The sequence below is a fragment of the Marmota monax genome, unplaced genomic scaffold (genome assembly GCF_021218885.2).
Source record: "Marmota monax isolate L192 unplaced genomic scaffold, Marmota_monax_Labrador192_F-V1.1 WCK01_AAM20220418_F8-fsc00028, whole genome shotgun sequence".
Lineage (NCBI taxonomy): Eukaryota > Metazoa > Chordata > Mammalia > Rodentia > Sciuridae > Marmota > Marmota monax.
This window is the reverse complement of record NW_026694779.1, coordinates 3,678,488-3,700,912: the sequence shown is the minus strand read 5'-3', so window position 1 is coordinate 3,700,912 and position 22,425 is coordinate 3,678,488. Positions and strand designations below refer to the sequence as shown.

General features: G+C 44.2%; 1 protein-coding gene across 2 annotated transcripts in view; it reads right to left on the bottom strand.

The window, feature by feature from the left end:
- Lhfpl4 (LHFPL tetraspan subfamily member 4) overlaps nt 1-22,425 on the bottom strand; it is a 31,217-nt gene extending 8,792 nt beyond the window's left edge. The window contains exon 1 of one of the 2 annotated variants that reach the window (XM_058572972.1): nt 21,943-22,425. In XM_058572972.1, coding sequence (XP_058428955.1) covers nt 21,943-22,348 — 406 coding nt within the window. In that variant the 5' untranslated portion in view covers nt 22,349-22,425. The remainder of the gene's footprint in view (nt 1-21,942) is intronic. The other variant, XM_046425569.2, reaches the window with a different exon arrangement.

Here is a 22,425-nt window from a genome sequence, read left to right as displayed (position 1 = left end):
AGTCGCGCCAGCCCCCGGGTCTCCATGTCTAAGATCTGAAGGTTGCACAGGGCTCTGTTTGGAAGTATGGGGCCCTCGACCCCGTGACAGGCCCAGAGGGTGATTAACCTTCGTTTCAGATGACAGAGATGACTAGGGTGATGGTCAGTTCTGTCCACTGTGTATGTGGCCCACCTGGTATCCAGGGTGGGAAGGGGGCTCTCAACTTTGCCACTCCCTCATCTACTGTGCAAGGCAGTGCTCCCCAGGCCCCAGACTCCTCAAGCCTCCAGCAGAGTGGGCCCCCTCTTCTGCAAGAAGCTGCGGGGATTCTACTCCACTCCCCAACGTGTGCTCCTCATCCTGATGCAGGGCTCCCCAAAGGTGACTGGATCACACACAAATTCTAGGGGGCTTTGTTTACACTCCTCCAAGGCAAATCTCTGTTCTAGTGGAACTCACAGTTCCTCAAAGACTAGGAAAAGAGTTCCAGGCAAAGGAAATGGAAAATACGGAAGCCCTAAAGCAGAAATGAAATGAAGAATTAAACAAGTCTTGGGCTGGGATATAGCTCAGTTGGTAGAGTGCTTGCCTCTCATGGACAAGGCCCTGGGCTCAATCCCCAGCACCACAAAAAAAGAAAAAGAAAAAAGAAACAAATCTGAAGATGACCATTAGACACCCCAATAGAGAGGCAAGTCGGGAACTCGGGGGAACGGTTTGGAGAGTCAAATTTGGTTGCTGTGGGCACTTGTGGGTATTTAAATTCCCGAGACTGAAAATTATGGAAACTGAAGGGAAGGCGCAGGACTCAGCCCTGGGGCATTCCTGCATTGACTGTGCAGGAAGAGGAGGAGCCTACTGGGAAGGATTGACCATCCCTCTCCCCACAGACCCTTGACACTTTGCCAGACCCCCTGAGGCCCTACTGGAGAGAGGAAGAGGCCCAAACACACGGGAGCAGAGGAAGAAAGAGTGGTCTTATTACCTGTCCTGCACTCAGCCCTCAGCGTCTCCTGGCCCTACTGAAGGGCTTCTGCCTCCCCATCCCCTGCCTCTGAGTCTCCAGCGAGATGTAGTAGGGAAGAGCCTGGACATGGGCACAAATCTACACTGGCCGTCTACCTGTCCCTCTCCTTTCCCTCCCTGCTCTTCCTGAGCACTACAGTGGCAGGCCACAGCCACACAGTCTGCTTTTGCTCCCCAGAGCATCCCCGTCTCCATGGAAACCGCTCCTGTATCCCAGCACTCTAGCCTTCCAACTCGCAGCTTAAGCTTACTGCAGGGAGACCTCCTCCCCTCTGGAACCAGGCATGGAGACCTCGGGTTCCTTCCCTGCACATTGTGTTTGGTCCCCTCTCGCTCTTTCTCCTTCCCTTCCCTTCTCCTTCTTTCTCCCTAGGCCATACTCAAATCTGAGCTTAAGACTCTCCCTTTTGTTTGTATGTCTCAACATTTAACATTCATTCAGCACCCTCCTCTTCACTATCCTTCCCTGTATTTTTCCCCTCACCCTTTCTCTCTCCTCTCCTTCCTCTCAGTTCACACATTGCACACTAAATTTCTGAGTGCCAATTATGTGCCCTACACTATGCAGTGTGCTGGGGCCACAGACAAGCACCATGTCTGAGGCCTGTGCTCTGAAATTCAATCACATTAACACACAAATAGAATCGTTATACATGTCAAGAGTGCTTCAGAGGAAACCAGCTAAAAGCTGAGACCCAAAATAACACAGGTGGCTGGAGAAAGCTGGAGCATTCCCTTGTCCTCCTCTGCTCTGTAGGATTTCAGATGGCAGCCATGGGCCCCGAAAGGCAACTCCGAGAATGGGAAGCACCCAGAAGTCAAACAAAAGGAGAAAGGTCAAAGCTGGTTTTCCTTGCTGGGGGTGGTGATATGGGCCTCTCAGGAAGCTGAAACAGGAGGATTGCAAGTTTGAGGCCAGCCTCAGCAACTTAGAGAGGCCCTAAGCAACTTACTGAGATCCTGTCTCAAAATAAAAAATGAAAAGGACTGGGGATGTGGCTCAGTGGTAAAGCACCTCTGTGTTCAGTACGCACGCACGCACAGATGGGTTTCCTTGGACCTGGAGGGGAAAAAAGAAGAGATCAGGCCAGGGAAGTGCCCAAGAGGCTCAACCATCAAGAGACGGAGTGTCATAGACAGGAAAGACTCCAGCATTCCCATTTGCTGGATGAAGAAACAGGCTGAGGTTTTTGGGTTTCAAGTTCAAGAGTCTTTTGGAAGTTAGGAACTGGCAGAAGAGCCAGCTGACAACGAGGTGCAGACACAGGTGCAGGATGAAATGGGGCAAGGCTTCCCAACCTCAGCATATAAGTTCAGGTTGGAAAACTCTTTGTGGTAATGGAGTCGTCCTATGCACCCTGAGATGTTTAGCATCATCCCTGGCCTCTGCCCACTAGATCCCAGTGACAATCCCATGTTGTAAGAATTTTTAGAAAGTCTCCAGACATTGGTAAATGTCCCCTGAGAGGTGATTATCCTTGGTTGAAAACCACTAGTGTAGGCACAGGAGTCTTAGGATAAGGCCCCTCCTCCCTCCAGTAGCTCCACAGTCCACAGACATTTCCTGCTCCAAACAGCAGGCATTATGGCAAAATTAGATTAATAAAATTAATACTGGGGAGACTGACTTATTCTGGTGAGAAGAGCAGGGCCCCACCAATAGCTTTTCATCTGGTGACTGAGCTCATATCAAATGTCTAAAGAAGAGATTCTGAGGATGTGGGTCATGATGGCTAAGGAAGCCAGACATGGTGGTGCCACCTGTAATCCCAGTGGCTCGGGAGGCTGAGGCAGGAGGATCTCAAGTTCAAAGCCAGCCTCCTCAATGGCAAGGCCCTAAGTAACTCAAGGAGACCCTGTCTCTAAATAAAATATAAAATAGGGCTGGGGTTGCAGCTTAGTGGTCGAGTGCCCCTGAGTTCAATCCCTAGTACAAAAAAAAAAAAAAAAAAAAGTCTGCTGAAGCTTCTACTCCAGATCTAAAGGTCAGCAGTGCTCAGGAGACCCCTGACACCTCCATCCCTGAGGAACATCAGAGAAGGATGTGAACGCTGTACCCCAGAACCAGGAGCTCATCGAGAAGAACCAGGTTTGGTCTGGAATCTGCTGGACAGGTTACTGGAACAGAAGTGAATAGGTCATAAGAACACAAAGCTCCTCATCTGGTGCCTGAGCTCATATGAAGTGTCTAAAGGAAGACAATTTCTGAGAATGTGGGTCATGATGGCTGCTGAAGTTTCTACTCCAAATCTGAAGGTCAGCAATGCTCAGGAGGCCCCTGACACCTCCATCCTGGAGTCTTGTTGAAGTCTGTTCCTGAGTAGATAGAATGAAGAGTCGGGCCTACTTTTTCTTCTGGTAGGCACAGGGTCTCTGGTCTAATGACAAAGTCCGTGATCTACTTTGATTTGATTTTTGTGCAGAGTGAGATAGAGGGGATGAATTTCAATCTACTATTTATAGATTTCCAGTTTTCCCAGCACCATGTTGAAGAAGCTATCTTTTCTCCAACGTATGTTTATGGTGCCTTTGGCATGAGATAGCTGTATTTATCTGAATATGTCTCTATGTCTTCTAATCTGTTCCATTGGTCTTCAATTCTATTTTGGTGCCAATCCCATTCTGTGTTTGTTACTATAGCTCTGTAGTATAATTTAAGGTCTGGTATTGTGATGCCTCCTACATTACTTTTCTTGCTAAGGATTACTTTGGCTATATTCTAGGCCCCTTATTTTTCCAAATGAATTTCATGACTATTTTTTCTATTTCTATGAAGAACGTCATTGGAATTTAAATGGGAATTGCATGAACAGACAGCTTACAGAATGAGAGAAAATCTTTACCACCTACACCTCAGATACAGCATTAATCTCCAGGATATACAAAGAACTCAAAAAACTTAATACCAAAAAATAGATAAATAACCTACTCGATAAATGGGCAAAGGAACTGGATAGACACTTCCCAGAAGAAGAAATATAAAGAGTCAAAAATATATTTTAAAATGTTAAACATTTCTAGCAATTAGAGAAATGCAAATTAAAACTACAGAGGTTCCATCTCACTCCAGTCAGAATGGCAATTATCAAAAATATAAGTAACAATAAATGTTGGCAAGGATGTAAGGGAAAAGGTGGGACTACAAATTGGTACAACTCCTCTGGAAATCAGTATGGAGATTTCTTAGAAAACTTGAGATGGAACCACCATTTGACCCAGTTATCACACTCTTAGACTTATACCCAAAGGACTTAAAATCAGCATACTACGGTGACACAGTGTCATCAATGTTTATAGCAGCTCAATTCACAATAGCCAAGCTATGAAACAAACCTAGGTGCCCTTCAAGAGATGAATGGATAAAGAAAATGTGGTATATATACACAATGGAATATTACTCAGGTATAAAGACGAATGAAATTATGGCATTTGCCAGAAATTGGATGGAACTAGAGACTATCATGCTAAGTGAAATAAGCCAGTTCCAAAAAACCAAAGGTCAAATGTTCTCTCTGATATGTAGATGCTAACCCACAACAGGAAGGCTAGGGAGGGGAAATATAGAAGTTCACTGGATTAGACAAAGAGTAATGAAAGAAAGAGAGGGGAGATAGGAATAGGAAAGACAGTAGGATGAATCAGACATAACTTTTCTATGCTCATATATGAAAACACAACCAGTGAAACTCCACATCATGTTCAACTACAAGAATGGGATCAAAATTGTAATGGGTTGGGGGCTGGGGTTGTAGCTCAGCGGTAGAGCATTTGCCTCTCACGTATGAGGCACTGGGTTCAATCCTCAGTACCACATAAAAATAAAGATATTTTAAAAAGAAGAGGAATAAGAAGAATGTTTTTTTAAAAAATAACATTGAGTGCTTAACTATGTGCCAGGTTGCTAAACTCCTACTAGTCATCATCTCATTTAATCTTTAAAAAAATTATGAGGTGGAGAAAAATATCACCCTCTTTTCTGAGAAAGCCAAAACTTGGAGGAATTTATTCACTGTCTTATCCAATATCACTCAGTAAGTGGTGGGATCTGTATTCAAGTCCAGGCAAGTCCCTATTTTGTATTTTTATTTTAATAGACTCACTTTTTTGTAGTGGGTAGGTGGGTACCAGGGATTCAATTTGCTTTTTAAGTAAAAGTGAGTCTAGCCAAGGGCAGTGGTGCATGCCTCTCCAGTGGCTCAGGAAGCTAAAGCAGGAGGATCACAAGTTCAAAAGTAGCCTCACAACTTGGTGGGACCCAGTCTCAAAAAAAATAAATAAATAAAAAGGGTTGGGGATGCAGCTCAGTGATAAAGCACCCCTGGGTTCAATCCCTAGTATGGGGAGAAAAATAAGTAAATTTAATCACTTTCAAAGAAAAAGAAAACAAAATCATTTGCCATAAATAGAAAGACACTATAAATATAATGAAACCAAAACAGTGTTCTTAGTTTCTAGTTAGACACTTTTCCCTGACAAATGCTCTGAGCCCGAGGGCTGATCTCTTTGTTTAAAGGACTATTAGTAAGTGTGAGAGGAGTTGAAGACACATTAGCACCAAACCAACACCTTCTCTCCCAAGTTATAAAAGAATGCAAATGGAACAGTGTGCTCACTGCAGGCTGCCTGATGCCATCCAGCAGGTCCCATACTTGGGAAACACATCCCACCTGTCCTGCCTCCACAGGAGGCTCAGCTCTGTCCTTTGCAGTTTTAGGCAAGCTCAGTTTACCTCTCTGCCTAAGTTTCTTCACTGGTAACATGAGGATCACAACATCTGCCCTACCCATTTCACAGAGCCTTTGTGAGGGGTAAGAAACAGCATGGCGAATTCTTTCTTCTTCTTCTTCTTCTTCTTCTTCTTCTTCTTCTTCTTCTTCTTCTTCTTCTTCTTCTTCTTTTTTTTTGTACAGGAATTGAACCCATGGGTGCTTGACCACTGAGCTGATTAGGGCCTCGATAAATTGCTGAGGCTGGCCTTGAAATTGCAATCCTCCTGCCTCAGCCCCCTAGCAGCTAGGACTTGGGTGTGTGCCAGTGTGCCCAGCTCCATCCATTTACTTTTTTTTTTTTTTTTTGTAGTTGTAGATGGACAGCACGCTTTTATTTTACTTGCTTATTTTTGTATGCAGTGCTAAGGATCGAACCCGGTGCCTCACATGTGCTAGGCAAGTACTCCACCACTGAGACACAGCCCCAGCCTCTCCATCCATTTACATTTAATCCATATGCATCTTAGTGTGTTCCTTGAAAGACAACATAAAATTTGGGTCTTGGTTTCTTTCTTTTTTTTTTTTTTTTTTTGTGTGTGTGTGTGTGGTGCTGGGGATTGAACCCAGGGCCTTGTGCATGCAAGGCAAGCACTCTACCAATGAGCTCTATCCCCAGCCCCTGGGTCTTGTTTTTGGATCCATTCTGACAACCTGTTTTTAATTGGTGCATTTAAACCTTGCCATTCAAAATGATTACTGATACTGCTGGACTAATACCTACCATGTTTGTTATTGGTTTCTATTTGTTGCCTTTGATGTTTATTCCTGTTTTTCTCTTCTGTTATCCTGCCTTTTTTGGTTTTAACTGAACATCATATGTAGTATCATACGTACTTTGATTTTCTTTCCTTTAGAATATTGTTCATTCATACATTTATTTATTTATTTATTACTGGAAATTGAACCCCTGGGTGCTTTACCACTAAGCTACACCCCCTGATCTTTTTACTTTTTGAGACAGGGTCTCACTAAATTACTTAAGGCCTCACTAAGTTGCTAAGGCTGGTCTCTGACTTGTGATGCTCCTGCCTCAGCCTTCTGAGTCACTGGGGTTACAGGAGTGCACTATTGGACTCAGTTCTAAATCCACAGTGTTTCAAAAAACACTATGAAGCCAGGCATGGTGGTGCATGCCTGTAATCCTAGTGGCTTGGGAGGCTGAGGCAGGAGGATCACAAGTTCAAAGCCAGCCTCAGACATGGTGATGTGCTTAGCAACTCAGTGAGACTACCTCTAAATAAATTCAAAAATAGGGCTGGGGATGTGGCTCAGTGATTGAGTGCCCTGAGTTCAATTCCCAGTATTAAAAAAAAAAAAATACTATGATTTCGTGGGTCGTGTGAATACCTTGTAATAATAAAATAATCCCAACTCCTCCACCTGTGCCCATATCACTGTTATCATTCACTTCATATATATGCACCCACACACATATATTCATGAATACATTGTTGCTATAATTTTAAACAAACTACTTGTGTGTATAACTTTTTTTTTTTGTAGTGATGGGCATTGAATTCATGGCCTCACACATACAAGGCAAGCACTTTGTCACTCCCTTTTTAAATTTTAGTTTGAGATACATCTGGCTAAATTGCCCACACTGGCCTTGAATTTATGATCCTTCTGCCTCAGCCTCTGAGTTGCTGGGATTATGGACACCTGCTGCAGTGATCAGCTTTCTCCTTCATTTTTTTTTTTTTTTTTTTTTTTTTTGCAATACCAGGGATGGAACTCTGGGCTTCATCCATGAAACACAAGCAAGCACTCCACCATTGAGCTGCGTCCTAGTCCTTTCTTATTTTTTATTTTTCATTTTGAAATGGCGTCTCACTAAATTGCTGAGAGTGGCCTTGAAATTACAATCCTTCTGCCTGGGATTGGAATCACAAGTGTGCTCCACTGTGTCTGGCCTCTCCTTCACTTTTTTTTTTTTTTTTTTGCGGGGGGGGGGGGGGGGGCGGGTCCCAGGGATTGAACTCAGGGGCACTCAACCACCGAGCCACCTCCCCAGTCCTATTTTGTATTTTATTTAGAGACAGGGGCTCACTGAGTTGCTTAGGCCCTTGCTTTTGCTGAGGCTGGCTTTGAATTCGCCATCCTCCTGCCTCAGCCTCCTGGTGGCTGGGATTACAGACCCGTGCCACCAGGCCTGGCCTCTCCTTCCCTTTTTTTTTTTTTTTTTTAGCTTTAGGTGGACACAATATCTTTGTTTTATTTGTATGTGGTGCTGAGGATCGAACCCAGTGCCTCACGCATGCCAGGCAAGCACACTACTACTTGAGCCACATCCCCAGCCCCTCTCCTTCACTTACGAAGCATAATTTTATAGGGTATGAAATTCTAGGGCTAGGGGTATAGCTCAATGGTAGAGCATCTGCCTAGCATGCTGGAGGCCCCAGGTTCCATCCCCAGCACCAGTCTCTGCTGCCTTCCCCCCATTCCAAGTGATTCCATCCCTTCCCAGCCCACCCCTTTCTGCTCAGAACAGGTAGTCTCCCTCAGAGCCATCGTTCCACAGCTGCTCATTGGCCTCCTGCTACGGTGACTCCTGGCTCCTCCTCCTCCTGCCTCATAAGGGTTGGTTTCTTGAGCTGTTTCCTCTTCTCCTTCCACACACCCTCCCCAGGCAATTCCATCCTCACTCAGATGACTCCTCACTATGATGATGTCCATCTCCCACCCAGAACTGTCTGCTCAACTCCACACCAAAACATCTTGCTTGTTGAACCATTCCTCTTGCACATCCCACTCGGGCCTCGAACCCAACACTTCCCAATCGTGGTCCTCCTCCTACTTCCTCTGTGAATGTCACTTCAGAGACCCAATCATCCATGCAGGAAACTTGGTGTCACACACAGCACCTGCCTTGCCCTCACCCCCAACACAACCCATCAGGCTCCTAAACAGGTCTCCTATCTTTCTCCTGCTTGCTCACCCCCAGCCCAAGCACTGCTCACCTAGACCACTGCCACAGCCTTCTTCCTGGATTCCCTGCCTCCAGTCAAGCCTCCATCTAGTGCATCATTCTTCATAGAGGCTGCTTGAGACATCTTTGTTTTGGGGGAGCAGCGGGGGTACCAGGGATTGAACTCAGGGGCACTCAACCACTGAGCCACCTCCCCAGCCCTATCTTGTATTTTACTTAGAGACAGGGTCTCACTGAGTTGCTTAGCACTTCACTTTTGCTGAGGCTGGCTTTGAACTCTCGATCCTCTTGTCTCAGCCTCCCAAGCTGCTGAGATGACAGGTGTGTGCCACCACGGCCTGAAGCTCGAGACATCTTTCTAAATCCACATTAGCCACACTTGTTAGGTCGGTGGCAGCGACTTGGTGGCAACTTAGTGGCAACTTAGAACAAAGCAGCCGGTACTGGAAAAGAACATCAATCAGATGCCGGCAGAAACGCCTGTCAATCAGCCAGATCTCCTGACCAATGCCTGTCAATCAACAGGACCCCCCCGGCCAATCCCGGAGTTCAGCCAACTACCCTGACCAACTCCAAGGGGGCAAGGGACCCTAGAAACACCTTTTCCTGTCCCAAGCCCTTCCCTTCCTGCTGTAAGCCCCATAAAAGTCCAGTCCAGTCGAGCTTCCGCGTGGTTTCTCCTCAGACCCTTCCCCTGTCCCCTCTGTGGGTCTGATCGAGTTCCGCCAGGGAGTGATATCTCAATAAAGCCTGTTCAGCAGCCCTTTTAAATCTGCCTCCTTTGGCCATTGCCTGCCCCTGCCCCGACTGATCTGACAACACTTGCACCCTTTGAAAGTCACTGCACAATCCTGACATCAAGGCACAGCTTCCAAGAGCTTCATAGTGGGACCTCATTACTTTTCCAGGCTCATCCCCTAACTGGTCCCACTTGCCAGCCTTTCTTTCCTTGTTCTACCACTGATTTGATTCAAATCATACAACAGCTAATAACATTGTGAACATTTATTGAGTGCACCCACTGGGCCAGGGTATGTACATATACTCATTATTAATCTTTAAATAGTCTCATGAGGTAACTACTTATTTGCTGTGGTTTAAATGTGCCCCTGAAAAGTTCATGGGTAGGAAACCTGTTCCCTAATATGGAAGAACTAGGAACAGGGACTTTTTGTTGTTGTTTGTTTGCTGTTATGTTTTTTTTTTGTTGTTGGTGTTGTTGTTGTTGTTTGGAGGTACTGGGAATTGAACCCAGATGCACTCTACCACCAATCAACATCACCAGTCCTTTTTATTTTTTATATTGAGACAGGGTCTCACTAAGTTGCCCAGGCTGACCTCCAACTTTCGATCCTTCTTCCTCAGCCTCCCGTGTAGATGAATTAACGAGTGTAAGCCACAGAGCCCAGCAGCCCATCAATTTTTTTACAAGGGTAACAAGATTATTTAATAAAGAAAGAGTAATCAGCTGGACACCAGGACACGAGTCTATAATTCCAGCAGCTCAGGAGGCTGAAGCATGAGGCTCACAAGTTCAAGGTCAGTCTCAACAATTTAGCCCTGAGCAACTTAGGGAGACCCTGTCTCTAATTAAAATATAAAAAGGCTGGTTAAGTGCCCCTGGGTTCAATCCCTGGAACCAAAATAAAAAGAGTAATCTTTTCTTTTTTTTTTTTTGGAGAGAGAGAGAGAGAGAGAACCTTTCAATATTTATTTTTTAGTCTTCGGCAGACACAACATCTCTGTTTGTATGTGGTGCCGAGGATAGAACCTGGGCCGCACGCATGCCAGGGGAGAGCGCTGCTTGAGCCACATCCCCAGCCCAAGAGTAATCTTTTCAATAGATGGTGCTTGGAGGACTAGATAACCAGGTTCAAAAGAATGAAAATAGATAGACTCCTATCTCTTACCATACAAATAATTAACTCAAGGGATTGGTGTGTGGTTCAGTGATAGAATGTGTACTCGGCGTGCACAAAGGCCTGGGTTCAGTCCCCAATACACACACGCACATGCACACGCACATACACACACAGACAGACAAATGCACACACACTGAAAATGAGTCAAAGACCTAAATGTAAAAATCCAAACTACAAAACTCTTAGAAGAAAACAGAGAAGTAAATCTTTGTTACTCTATGTGGCAGTGGATTCTCAGAAAGGACACTAAAGGCACAGACAACAAAAGAAAAAAATAGATAAACTGGATTTTGCATAATTTTAAAACTATTGTGCTTCAAAGGACAGGTGAAAAAGAAAAAAATAGGTAAACTGGATTTTGCATAAATTTAGAACTATTGTGCTTCAAAGGGTGTGGTGGCAAAGGTCTGTAATCCCAGCAATTGGCGAGGCTGAGGCAGGAGGATTGCAGGTTCTCTGACAGCCTGGGCAACTTAGTGAGACCCTGTTTCAAAATCTAAAAATTAAAAAAAAAAAAAATGTTTCTATACAGAATATATTTTTTAAAAAAAACATACAACTCAATAATAAGAAGACAAATAACCTATATTAAAAAATGAATAAAGGATATAAATAGACATTTCTGCAAAGAAGATACACAAATGCCCAATAAGTACAGGAAAACACTTCAATAAATGGTGCTTGGGCAACCAATGATTGAGGAAATGCATATCAAAACCACAGGGAGGGGCTGGGGTTGTGGCTCATAGGTAGAGCACTCGCCAGCATGCGCAAGGCACTGGGTTCCATCCTCAGCACCACATAAATGTAAAATAAAGATATCGTGTCCACCTAAAAATAAAAAATAAATATTTTTTAAAAAAGAAAGAAAGAAGGTCTCTGAAAAAAAAAAAAAACAAACAGGAATTTGGGGTAGAGTTGTGGCTAAGCAGTAGAGTGCTTGCTTTGCACATGAGAGGCCCTGGGTTCAATCCTCAGCACCACATAAAAATAAATAAGTAAAATAAAGGTATTGTGTCCAATTACAACTAATAGATAAATATTAAAAAAAATAGGGGCTGGGGATATAGCTCAGTTGGTAGAGTGCTTATTCACATGCACAAGGCCCTGGGTTCAGTCCTCAGCACCACAAATAAATAAATTAATTAATAAATTAATAATTTTTAAAAAGAAAAAACACAGGGCTAGCTGGGTCAAATGGTGGTTCAGTTTCAAGTTTTCTAAGGAACTTCTATACTGCTTTCCATATTGGTTGCACCAATTTGCAGTCCCACCAGCAATGCATGAGCATGTCTTTCCCCCCACATCCTCGCCAATGTTTTTTTTTTTTTTTAAGAGGGAGAGAGAGAGAGAGAGAATTTTTTAAAATTATTTTTTAGTTTTTCAGCGGACACAACATCTTTGTTTGTATGTGGTGCTGAGGATCGAACCCAGGCCGCACGCATGCCAGTCGAGCATGCTACTGCTTGAGCCACATCCCCCACCCCCTCGCCAATGCTTATTGTTGTTTGTATTCTGACTTGTGAGAGATGAAATCTTAGAATAGTTTTGATTTGCATTTCTCTAATTACTAGAGATGCTGAACATTTTTTCATATATTTGTTGATCAATTGTATATCTTCTTCTGAAAAGTATCTGTTCAGATCCTTAGCCCGGAGGACTTAAAATCAGCACACTATAGTAACACAGCCACATAAATGTTTATAGCAGCCTAATTCACAACAGCTAAACTGTGGAACCAACCTGGATGCCCTTCAATAGATAAATGGATAAAAGAAACTGTATATACACAATGGACTATTACTCAACATTAAAAGAGAATACTATTATGGCATTTGTAGTTAAATGGATACAGTTGGAGAATATCATGCTAAGTGAAGTAAGCCAATCCCAAAAAAACAAAAGGCCGAATGTTCTCTCTTATAAGTGGATGTTGATCCATGATGGAGGGACATGGGAAAAATGGAGGAACTTTGGGCAAAGGGGAGAGGAGGAAGTATGAGTGCAGGAAAGGTGGTGGAATGAGATGGACATCATTACCCTAGGTACATGTGTGACTGTACATATGGTGCGACACTACATTGTATACAACCAGAGAAATGAAAAGTTGTGCTGTAGTTGTGTACAATGAATCAAAATGCATTCTGCTGCCACATATACCTAATTATAATAAATTAATTAATTTTTAAAAAACAGGGAGACATCACCTCACACCCAGTAGGATGGCTGTAACCACAAATTCTAACGATGCTGATGAGAATACTTCATATATGAATGTTAGGACTGTCAAGTGGCACCACTACTTTGGAAAGCAATCTAGATGTCCCTTAATCTAGATGTTAAATATTCAGTTTCCAGGGACTGACGTTGTGGCTCAAGTGTAGAGCATTTGCCTCGCCTGGGTGAGGTTCTGGGTTCAGTCCTCAGCACCACATAAATAAATAAATAAAGGCTAAATTCTTGAAAAAGAAAATGCAGTTGCCATTGACTCAGCGATTCTACCTGAAGGTACGTACCCAAGAGAAATGAAGGTGTGTGACCACACAGAACCCTGTACACAAACGTTCACTGCATCATTTACAATAGTCAAAAGGTAGAAACAACCCCAATGTCTATCAGTGGACGAATGGATAAGTAAAATGTGATATACCCATACAATGGTATATTATTTGGCACAAAGAGGAACGAAGTATTCATACATGCTACAGCATGAATGAGCCTTGAACACGTTATATGAAGTGAGAGAAGCCAGGCACAAAAAACTTCATAACATGAAATGTCCTGCTAGGCTTGGTGGCACTCACCTGTACTTCCAGCAACTCCAGAGGCTGAGACAGAAGAATTTTAAGTTCAAAGCAAGCCTCAGCAATTTAGTGGAGTCCTAAGCAACTTAGTGAGACTAGTCTCAAAAAAAAAAAAAAAAAAAGGACTGGGGCTGTGGCTCAGTGGTAAAGCATCCCCGGGTTCAATCCCAGTACCAAGGAAAAGAACATGAAGTGTCCAGAACAGGCAGTCTACAGAGGAAGTAAATTAGTAGTTGTCAAGGACTGGGGAGAATGAAAAGCCAGGAATTAAGAGGGCTTCTTCCTGAGATAACAAAAATATCCTGAAATCGATTGCAGTAACATTGTATATTCTGTGAATATACTAAAAACCACTGACGTCTTTGCTTTGTATGCATAAATGGTATGATCTATGCAATATATCTCAAAATCGAAGTTGTCACTAAAAATGGGGTGGAGGGGCAGGCAGTGTGGCTTCTTCCTTTATCTTGCTTCTAGGTCTCCTGCCAGCATACACACGAACAAGCTCCAGTCACCCTTCAGATGAGAGACCCTGAGTCAGAACTACCCGCCCCCATCTCAGCTCCTCCAAACTCCTGTGACGCATGGAAACAAAGAGAACAAATTCCTGTGACTTCCAGCCATTAAGTTTTGGGGTGATTTGTTATGCAGCTATAGACAAACTTATATACCATGTTACTATATGAAATGCTGACGTACTGGGTATATATGAAACAAGAATTTGCATTTGCTTGTATATTTATGGAATTTCCTGGAAATAGATAAGGTTGTCTCTGGAAGAAACAATGGGAGATGAGGGTGGGAAGGAGCCATGTAGAAATGTGTATCCTTTTTACTTTGTTTACCAAGTATTGTAACTTTTGCAAAAAGTCAATGAGAGTTTGGAAAAAAATTAACAATTAAAAAAAAAATCTTCAACTATCTGCTGCTTATGTCCAAACTCTAAACTCCTTTCCATGACTTAGAGGGTCTCTGTGATTCAGCTCCTGCCCACCTCCCTGGTCGCAACTTCTACCTTTCCTTTCACTAATTGCGTGTAGTTCCCAAAACACACCAGGCTATCCCCACCTCCATGTCCTTGATCATACCGAGAAAGGTTTGCCTTTCTCTTTCCACTCATCCTTTAAGATACAGCTCACATTGGGGGTGGGGGTAGCTCAGTGGTAGAGTGCTTGCCTGGCATGTTGAGTTCCTGGCTTCCAGTCCCAGCACCAAGGGAGAAAAAAAAAAATGGAGGGGGTGTCCGTCTCAAATGTTGTTGCCCTTTTTGGAAGATTTCCCTGGCTGTCCTTAACTATGTTAGAAGTCCCCTTCGTGTCCCCAGAATACCCTGTTAAGAGTCAATCATTCTTTGTGTTGCACCACACAGCAATGACCTGTTTTCTTTCTTATCTCTTCCATTAGATGATGAGGTACCTGGGAGGAAGACTCTTACGCAGGATTCCCAGAACCTAGCACGCCTGAGAGGCCTTTGGTAAGTGGTTGATGTGAGAAAGAAAGGAATGGAGAAAGGAGAGAGGGAGAGAGGCAGAAATGAAGATGGCAGGGAGAGTTGAGGGAGGAAGAAAGGAATGAGAGAGGAAAAGAGGAAGAAAAGGAGGATGGGAGAAAAGAAATCCCTCAATCTGCTCAGCAGGGTCATGCACATACTACAAAGCTTTACTGAGTGAATAAAATTCCAAACCTAACCTGAAACAATACCCGGGGACCTGGAGAGGTATGTGGATGTCTACTGTAGTTATAGTAATGAGCACTCCTGTAATTGCTCATCATAGCCCAGAGACCCCTGGGGATTGAGGGCACACAACTGGAAAACTGAAAGAGACTCACCTCTGGATCACACCAGCCAGCCCCTGCTCTCGCCTCCCACATCCAGTCTCCCCAAGCTTCCATTCCATCTCATGCATTCTTTTATCAATTGATTGATGGGTTGGCAGCTGCTGGGAATTGAACCCAGGGCCCAGTGTGTGCCAGGCATGCACTCTGCCACTGAGCTAAGAGCCACATCTCCAACGCCTCACCTCACACATTCCATTCTGTGCTGCGATCCCAACACCAGGGCAGCATCTGGCCTATGGTAAGCACTCAACATCAAATAAATCATGTTCAGAATCACCACCCTTTGGATGGATAGGGGAGGGGCCTAGTTTCAAGTCTCACTCCACAACCATGAACTTGTCTCTTCTCTATGGGACTCAGGTCTTTCATCTGTAAAATGAGAGTTGAGCAAGCTGATTGGTAGGACTAACAATTTAGTTTGCAACTTCTCAGGCCCTTTGATCATCCCTGCAAGGGCAAACTCAGAGCATCAGGGACTCCTCCCAAACTGTTCTTCATAAGAATAACAGGGGCCATTTATTGAGTGCTTACTATAGAGCAGAAATCATACTTAGCATTTTACACCCATCATTTCAGCTATTTCTTTCCATTACACTTTGAAGGTGTAATAAATATCTCTAAAACAAAACAAAACAAAACAAAATCTCTATTATACAGACTTAGAAACTGAGATTCAGAGAGGCAAACTGGCTGATCCAAAGCCACATAGCTGGTAAATGGCAGGGTGCAGGTTCTATGTCCACTGTTCTTTTTAGACAACTACCTGACATTGCCCCCTCCAGCCATGACCATACTTCAGCTGGAACCTCATCTTTGCCAACCTCACCCAGCCCACCTGCAATGTTTAGTACACAGAGCTCTACTTTGTAATCTCTGTATTCCCAGTTTTCCAGTTCAGTGGTCAGAAAGGGGTCTTGATCCATTTAGACTTACACTGTTTCAGCACCATCTTCTACTTGATGTGTGACCTTGGAGCAAGTTGGTTTTTTTGTTTGTTGGTTTTATTTTGTCTAAAGACAGGATCTCACTAAGTTGGTGAGGCTGGCCTCGAATTTATGATCCTCCTGCCTCAGCTTCCCAAATCGCTGGGATTACAGGCCTGTGCCACCACATCCAGCTCAGAATAAGCCATTTTAACAGATGAAAATTAACACACTGAATTTGGAAATGTCAAACACAGAAGTTGGCACCTTGTATGTTCTCAGTAAATGGCAACAACCAGGTAAACAAATGGCAGAGATATCCTGAGAAGCCCTGAGAAACTGAGTCTGAAGTACATGAAGAGCTACCAGGCTTTTCTAGCCTCTACTAAGTATTCTGGCAGAACTTCCTGCCGATGTCTGTACCACTCTTACTCTGTTAACCAAAAGGTCAGGCACTGCAGTCCACACATTTAGACTGAGTCACAATCCTGGGTCCACCATTTACCACCTGTACGACCTTGGACAAGTGACATTCTCCTCTTTGAAACTCAGTTTTCTCATCTATAAAATATGAATCACACTACCTGATCCATAGGAGTGTTGTGAGGGTTAAATCATATCCATGTGAAATGTTTAGCACATCATTCTCACATAGAGTAAAGGCTCAGAATTCATTAACCATTTTTCATGAGCTAGAGTAGTGGTCACAGTAGCACGTAACTGCCTGATAATTAAAATGCAAACTCCCTAACCCAACACACAGTGACCCTCATACTCCTTCCTGGCCTCTCTTGCTGCTCCCCTACATGGATGCCCCCCTCAAGACAAATGTGGCTTCCTTTCTCTGCATTTCCACCATGATCTTCTTCTCTGTTCTGAATGCTGCCCAATACCACATGCCTGTCAATGGCTTCCCCAGCTCCGGTCTCATTTCCCTCTGTTGCTCTGGGTTTCCAGAGCGCAGCCTGACACGTGTTAGGGCTCAGACTGCCCAGAGCAGGAGCTTCTATCTGCAGTTGTCTTACCCATGGTTCCTCTCCCACAGCTGTCACCTTTGATTTACCTTTGTGGGAACTGACTTTTCTCCACCAGTAGTCCATCTGTTGTTCCAGGGATAGGCACATGCTCAGGCCTTAGAAAAAGTCACCATGACAAAGAGGTGGACACTTGGCAAAAGCTAGGCTAATAAGAATCACCCTGGAACTTTTGCTAGAATCATTCTTTTTCCACAGGGTTGGGGTTAGCAATGCAAATTCAGAGCTTCCAGTATTTGCCACCTTTGAGAAGGAAGTGAACTTAAACTGAGCCAAAATAGAGAAACCATGAAATGAAGTGAGACAGATACTGTATGGCATTATTTGAGCATCTGGATCCATCCATGCCTGAAGCCAGATACTTTGGTTTTTTGTTTGCTTGTTTCATTTCGGGTTTTGGTGGGTGGTTTTTTGTTTTTGTTTTTGTTTGTTTGCTTTGTTTGTTTTAGTACTGGGGCACTTTATCACTGAGTACCTCCCAAGTCCTTTTTTTATTTTTATTTGGAGACATGATCTCAATAAGTTATTGAGGCTGACCTTGAACTTGCAATCCTCCTGCCTTAGCTCTTGAGTCCTGGGATTACAGGAGTACGCCACCATTCCTGGAAAGCCAGATACTGTATGTGTGTGTGCATGTGTGTTTGTGGTGGTGGGGGGGTACTGAGGATTGAACCCAAAGCCTCTTCATACATGCTAAGCAAGTACTTTATCCCTGAACTACATTTCCAGTTGTTGTTGTTGTTGTTGTTGTTGTTTTAATGGACACAATATCTTTTTTTTTTTAAAAAAAGCACATTCTTTTTTTTTTTTTGGACAATATCTTTATTGTATTTATTTTTTTTATGTGGTGCTGAGGATTGAACCCAGTGCCTCACACATGCCAGGCAAGTGCTCTACCACTGAGCCACAACCACAGCCTAAGCCCTTATTATTTTGAGAAAGGTTCTCACAGAGTTGTCCAGGCTGACCTTGAACCTTGTGATCCTCTTGCCTCAGCCCTCTGAGAAGCTGAAATTACAGGTGTGCACCACCACATTCAACAGCCAGATACTTTTGACTCCCAAAATATGTATGCCAATAAATTCTACCCTCTTCATTTTAATTAATTAAGACAGTTTGAGTTGAGTTTGTCAGTTGTCACTGCAAGATTACTGGCCAATGCAATGAACCAACTAGACCATAAACTTTCTGAGAGTAGGGATTGCATTTCATAGACTTAAGATCCTAGAGGTCAGGGAGAGTGCCTAATGGATCTCAGTATTGCAGCATCTGGTACCCGGATGATCACAGAAGAGGTGATGGATAAACAAAGAAATATCTCTTTGTATTTTCCCAGGGGGTAAATGCTCTGCATTTAGAAGATTCTTAAACATGAAATAAGAGTTCACAGGAAGCTGGGCATGGGGTGCATGCCTATACTCCCAGTAATTCAGGAGGCTGAGGCAGGAGGCCAGCCTGTACAACTTAACAAGAACCTGTCTCTAAATTAAAAAAAAAAAAAAAGTAAAAGGGCTGGAGATGTAGCTCAGCAGTAGAGCAACCCTGAGTTCAATCCCCAGTACTGGAGGAAAAAAAAAAAAAAGTTCACAGGAGCAAGAATCACATAACAGGCATTCTGACTCTTATATGACACAAACAAAGCCCCTTGCTTCTCTGCAGTCCCTCTGGGGATAACAGATTTTTCACTTGCTTTTCTTTTCTTTTTAATTTTTTGTAGTTGTAGATGGACAGCGTGTCTTTATTTTATTTGTTTATTGTTTTATGTGGTGTTAAGGATCGAACTCAGTGCCTCCTATGTGTAAGGCAAGCCCTCTGCCACTGAGCCACAACCCCAGCCCACATTCTGACTCTTATATGACACAAACAAAGCCCCTTGCTTCTCTGCAGTTCCTCTGGGGATAACAGATCTTTCACTTTCTTACTTCACCAGGATTTCTCCTGCTTAAGCAGGAGGATCTCAAGTTTGAGGCCAGCCTGAGCAACTTAGACGCTGTCTCAAAATTTTTTATAAAAGGGCTGGGGGTGTAGATCTAAATGGAACGATCTTGGTGAAAGGAGCTGAAAAAGATACTTTAAATCAACTATTCTAACTGCATCCACATCCCCCTTGTACAGATGAGAAAACTGAGATTTAAACCAAAAAGATTTAGCACTGTTGAGACACTGGCAGAGTCAGCCAAGAGCTCTATTCCCATAACTCTCAGCATAGTGCTCTGACCTCTGCACTGGTGTCACTTGATTAAGCAAAGTGAATCAGTCACTTACCAAGGGAATTCAGAAGTTCTCTGAGCAAAATGGAATAAACCGTTCAACTCAGCTTCTCAACCCTCAGGAATGGGATAGTAACACAAGGGAAACAGTGAAGAACCCCAGAGCCTTACACCCCATTTACTCCTTTGCTGGCCTTGTAGACCTTCATTTCTCCATACTCAGTCTCCTCTCTCTCAAGCAGGGAGGGAAGAGTAGAATATGAAAGAGATGATCGCTAAGATCCCTGAAATTCAATGATTATGTGGGGGTTGTTGGATAGTTCATCAAATCCCCAAGATTAAACCTACACAGATTACAGAGAATTTGAAGGCCAAACAGTCAGCAACCCATCTGCAGACTTCAGATTTAGGCTGATGAATGGGGGGGCAGGGTGTCCAGCTGACTGTATATTCTTCCCAGCTTGCCTTTGGAAGAATTATAGAATGGAAACATAAAATATCATCTGTCTCTGGGTACCAGTGAGAAATTTGGAAAGATACTCCCCACATCCTACAATTCTCTTCTCTTCAAAGATTTGAAAAGAGCCAAGCACAGTGGTGCACACCTGTAATTCCAACTACCTGAGAGGCTGAGGCAAGGGGATCACAAGTGCAAGGCCAGCCTGGCAATTTAGCAAGACCCTGCCTCAAAATAAAAAGTAAAAAAATAAAAAAATAAAGGACTGGGGCTGTGATTCAATGATACAGTGACCCTGGTCAAATCCCCAATACCAGGAGGAGAATCCACATTGAAGTTGAGTGGGGTGAGATGGATATGAAGCAAGTCATCAGAATGTCCACATCTGGGCTGGGATGCAGTGGCCCATGCCCGTAATCCCAGTAACGCAGGAGGTTGAAGCATGAGGTTTGCAAGTTTGAGGCCAGCCTCAGCAACTTAGTGGGACTCTGTCTCAAAATAAAATAAAAAGGACTAGGATGTCATTCAGTAGTAGAGTGCTTGCCTTGAATGAGAGAGACCCTTGTTCAATCCCCAGTACTACACACACACACAAACACACACACACAAAAATCTACATCTGAATATACACTACCTTCTTCAAATCAGTCCTCTCAGGAGATTGTGCAGTTCTTCCAGTGGGTCAGTAATTCCTCCCAACATTTGTTAAGTCCTCTTGAATAAGGGAACCAGCCTCATGACCTTGTCCTCATATCTTGGCTTTCATCCCAAGTGACAATGCTTAGTTTGATCACCCATCATATTCCAAACACCTGACCCTGAGTGACTTCCAGCCATTTCCAAATATCACATTCCTCCTTTAAAAGATGGGGGTTCCCCCTCAATGGAGATGTTCAAGAGAATACACCCTGTGCTACACAGCCAACTTCCTACAAATGCTTTGAACATCACCAGCAAGCAATCTCTTTTGCAGGGTTGTACACTTGTTGAATGTTTTGAGGTGTTATTGTAAAGACTCTCTCTGATTCATGATTATCACATTTTCTCTTCTCTTTCTCATCCCTGGAGGGCTCCAACTTTATCCTAACCTCACCAGTCATCCTTCCCCATTTTGCCCTTCCTGGCCCCACTTTCCCCTGCCCAACTCTCTTCCCTATCTGCAATTAGGCAAATGCCCAAGTTGCTGAATCTTCAAAATCTGTCTTCAATCGAAAGATGGGTGGGGACAGGGGACTCTAATGGATCCTGGAAAACTGTCTCAGCATTTCTCATTCCCAAAAGGCCGTTTGCCGATACTTGGGGCAGGATGACTATCTCAGCCAAACACATCAGAAGGTCACAGGGACTCATTTCCTTCTGGAATGGCACCAGAACACTTCCTGCCAGGGGAGTGGGGGTTTTAAAGAATAGAACCGTCCCTCTGGAGATCCCTGTTGTTAGACGCTGTCAACAACCCACATCTCTAGGACTGGACAGAAATCACAGCCAGCCTCCCCCACCCCTTGTTACAGAACTTTTTTTTTTTTTTTGTTACAGAACTTTTTTAAGTTTACCAGATACTCTTTGATTTGTCCTCTGGAACCCTCTCCACTGTTTACAGATGAAGAAACCAAGCCTCAGAGAAGCAAAGTGAAACACCCAAGTTATTGTCAGCGAGTTAAAGGTCCAAGTTAGAGCTCTTGATTCTGTGTCTCATGCTTTTTTCAACATAATGTAAATAGAATACACCTAGAGAAAGCCCTGATTCAGAAAAATATTTCCACAAATTCGGCCAACAGAGACTCAGAGACGATAACATAATGCTAATCCATCAATAAATGCAATGTGCATATATATCCACGCATGAGGACCCAAATACCCAATTCTAACACTCTCCCCGCTGCCTTAAGGTGTCTCTCTCATTAAATCTCCTTCCCTAGAAGCTGCTGAGGGTGGGCCAAGGATGTATCTTAGCACAGAGGAACAGAATCTCTCTCTGACTCCTCCAGAAAGGAGACCCCAACCTTGGCGCCTGTTCTGGGGGTTCCGACCCCGCCTCCTCCCCTACCTGCCAAGAGCTGCATCCAGGCGCAGATCTTGTAGACCGTGGCGGTGTTGCAGAAGAAGAAAAGCGCAAAGCAGGTGATGCAGCCCAGGATCAGCACCATGGAGAGCAGCACGAAGAAGGCGGCCGCCTTGAAGGCGCCGGACGGGATGGTGCTGAAGTCGGTGAAGGAGCCCCGGCAGGTGAGCTCGCGGCCCGCCAGCCCGCTGCCCACGCAGTAGTGGAAGAGGCCGAAGTAGCCAGGCTTGGGGGTGCTCACGCTGTCGCCCACCCAGTAGGGCTGGATGAAGACCACCACGTTGATGATGGCGAAGCAGATGGTGAAGATGGCCCACAGCACGCCGATGGCCCGCGAGTTCCGCATGTAGTGCTCGTGGTAGAGCTTGGAGGCCTCCTGCGAGGGCAGCATGGTGCCCGGGGGCGGGGCCGGCGGCGGCGGCAGGCGGGGGCCGCCGGCCCGGGACAGACCGCTGGGCTGCCGGCGGG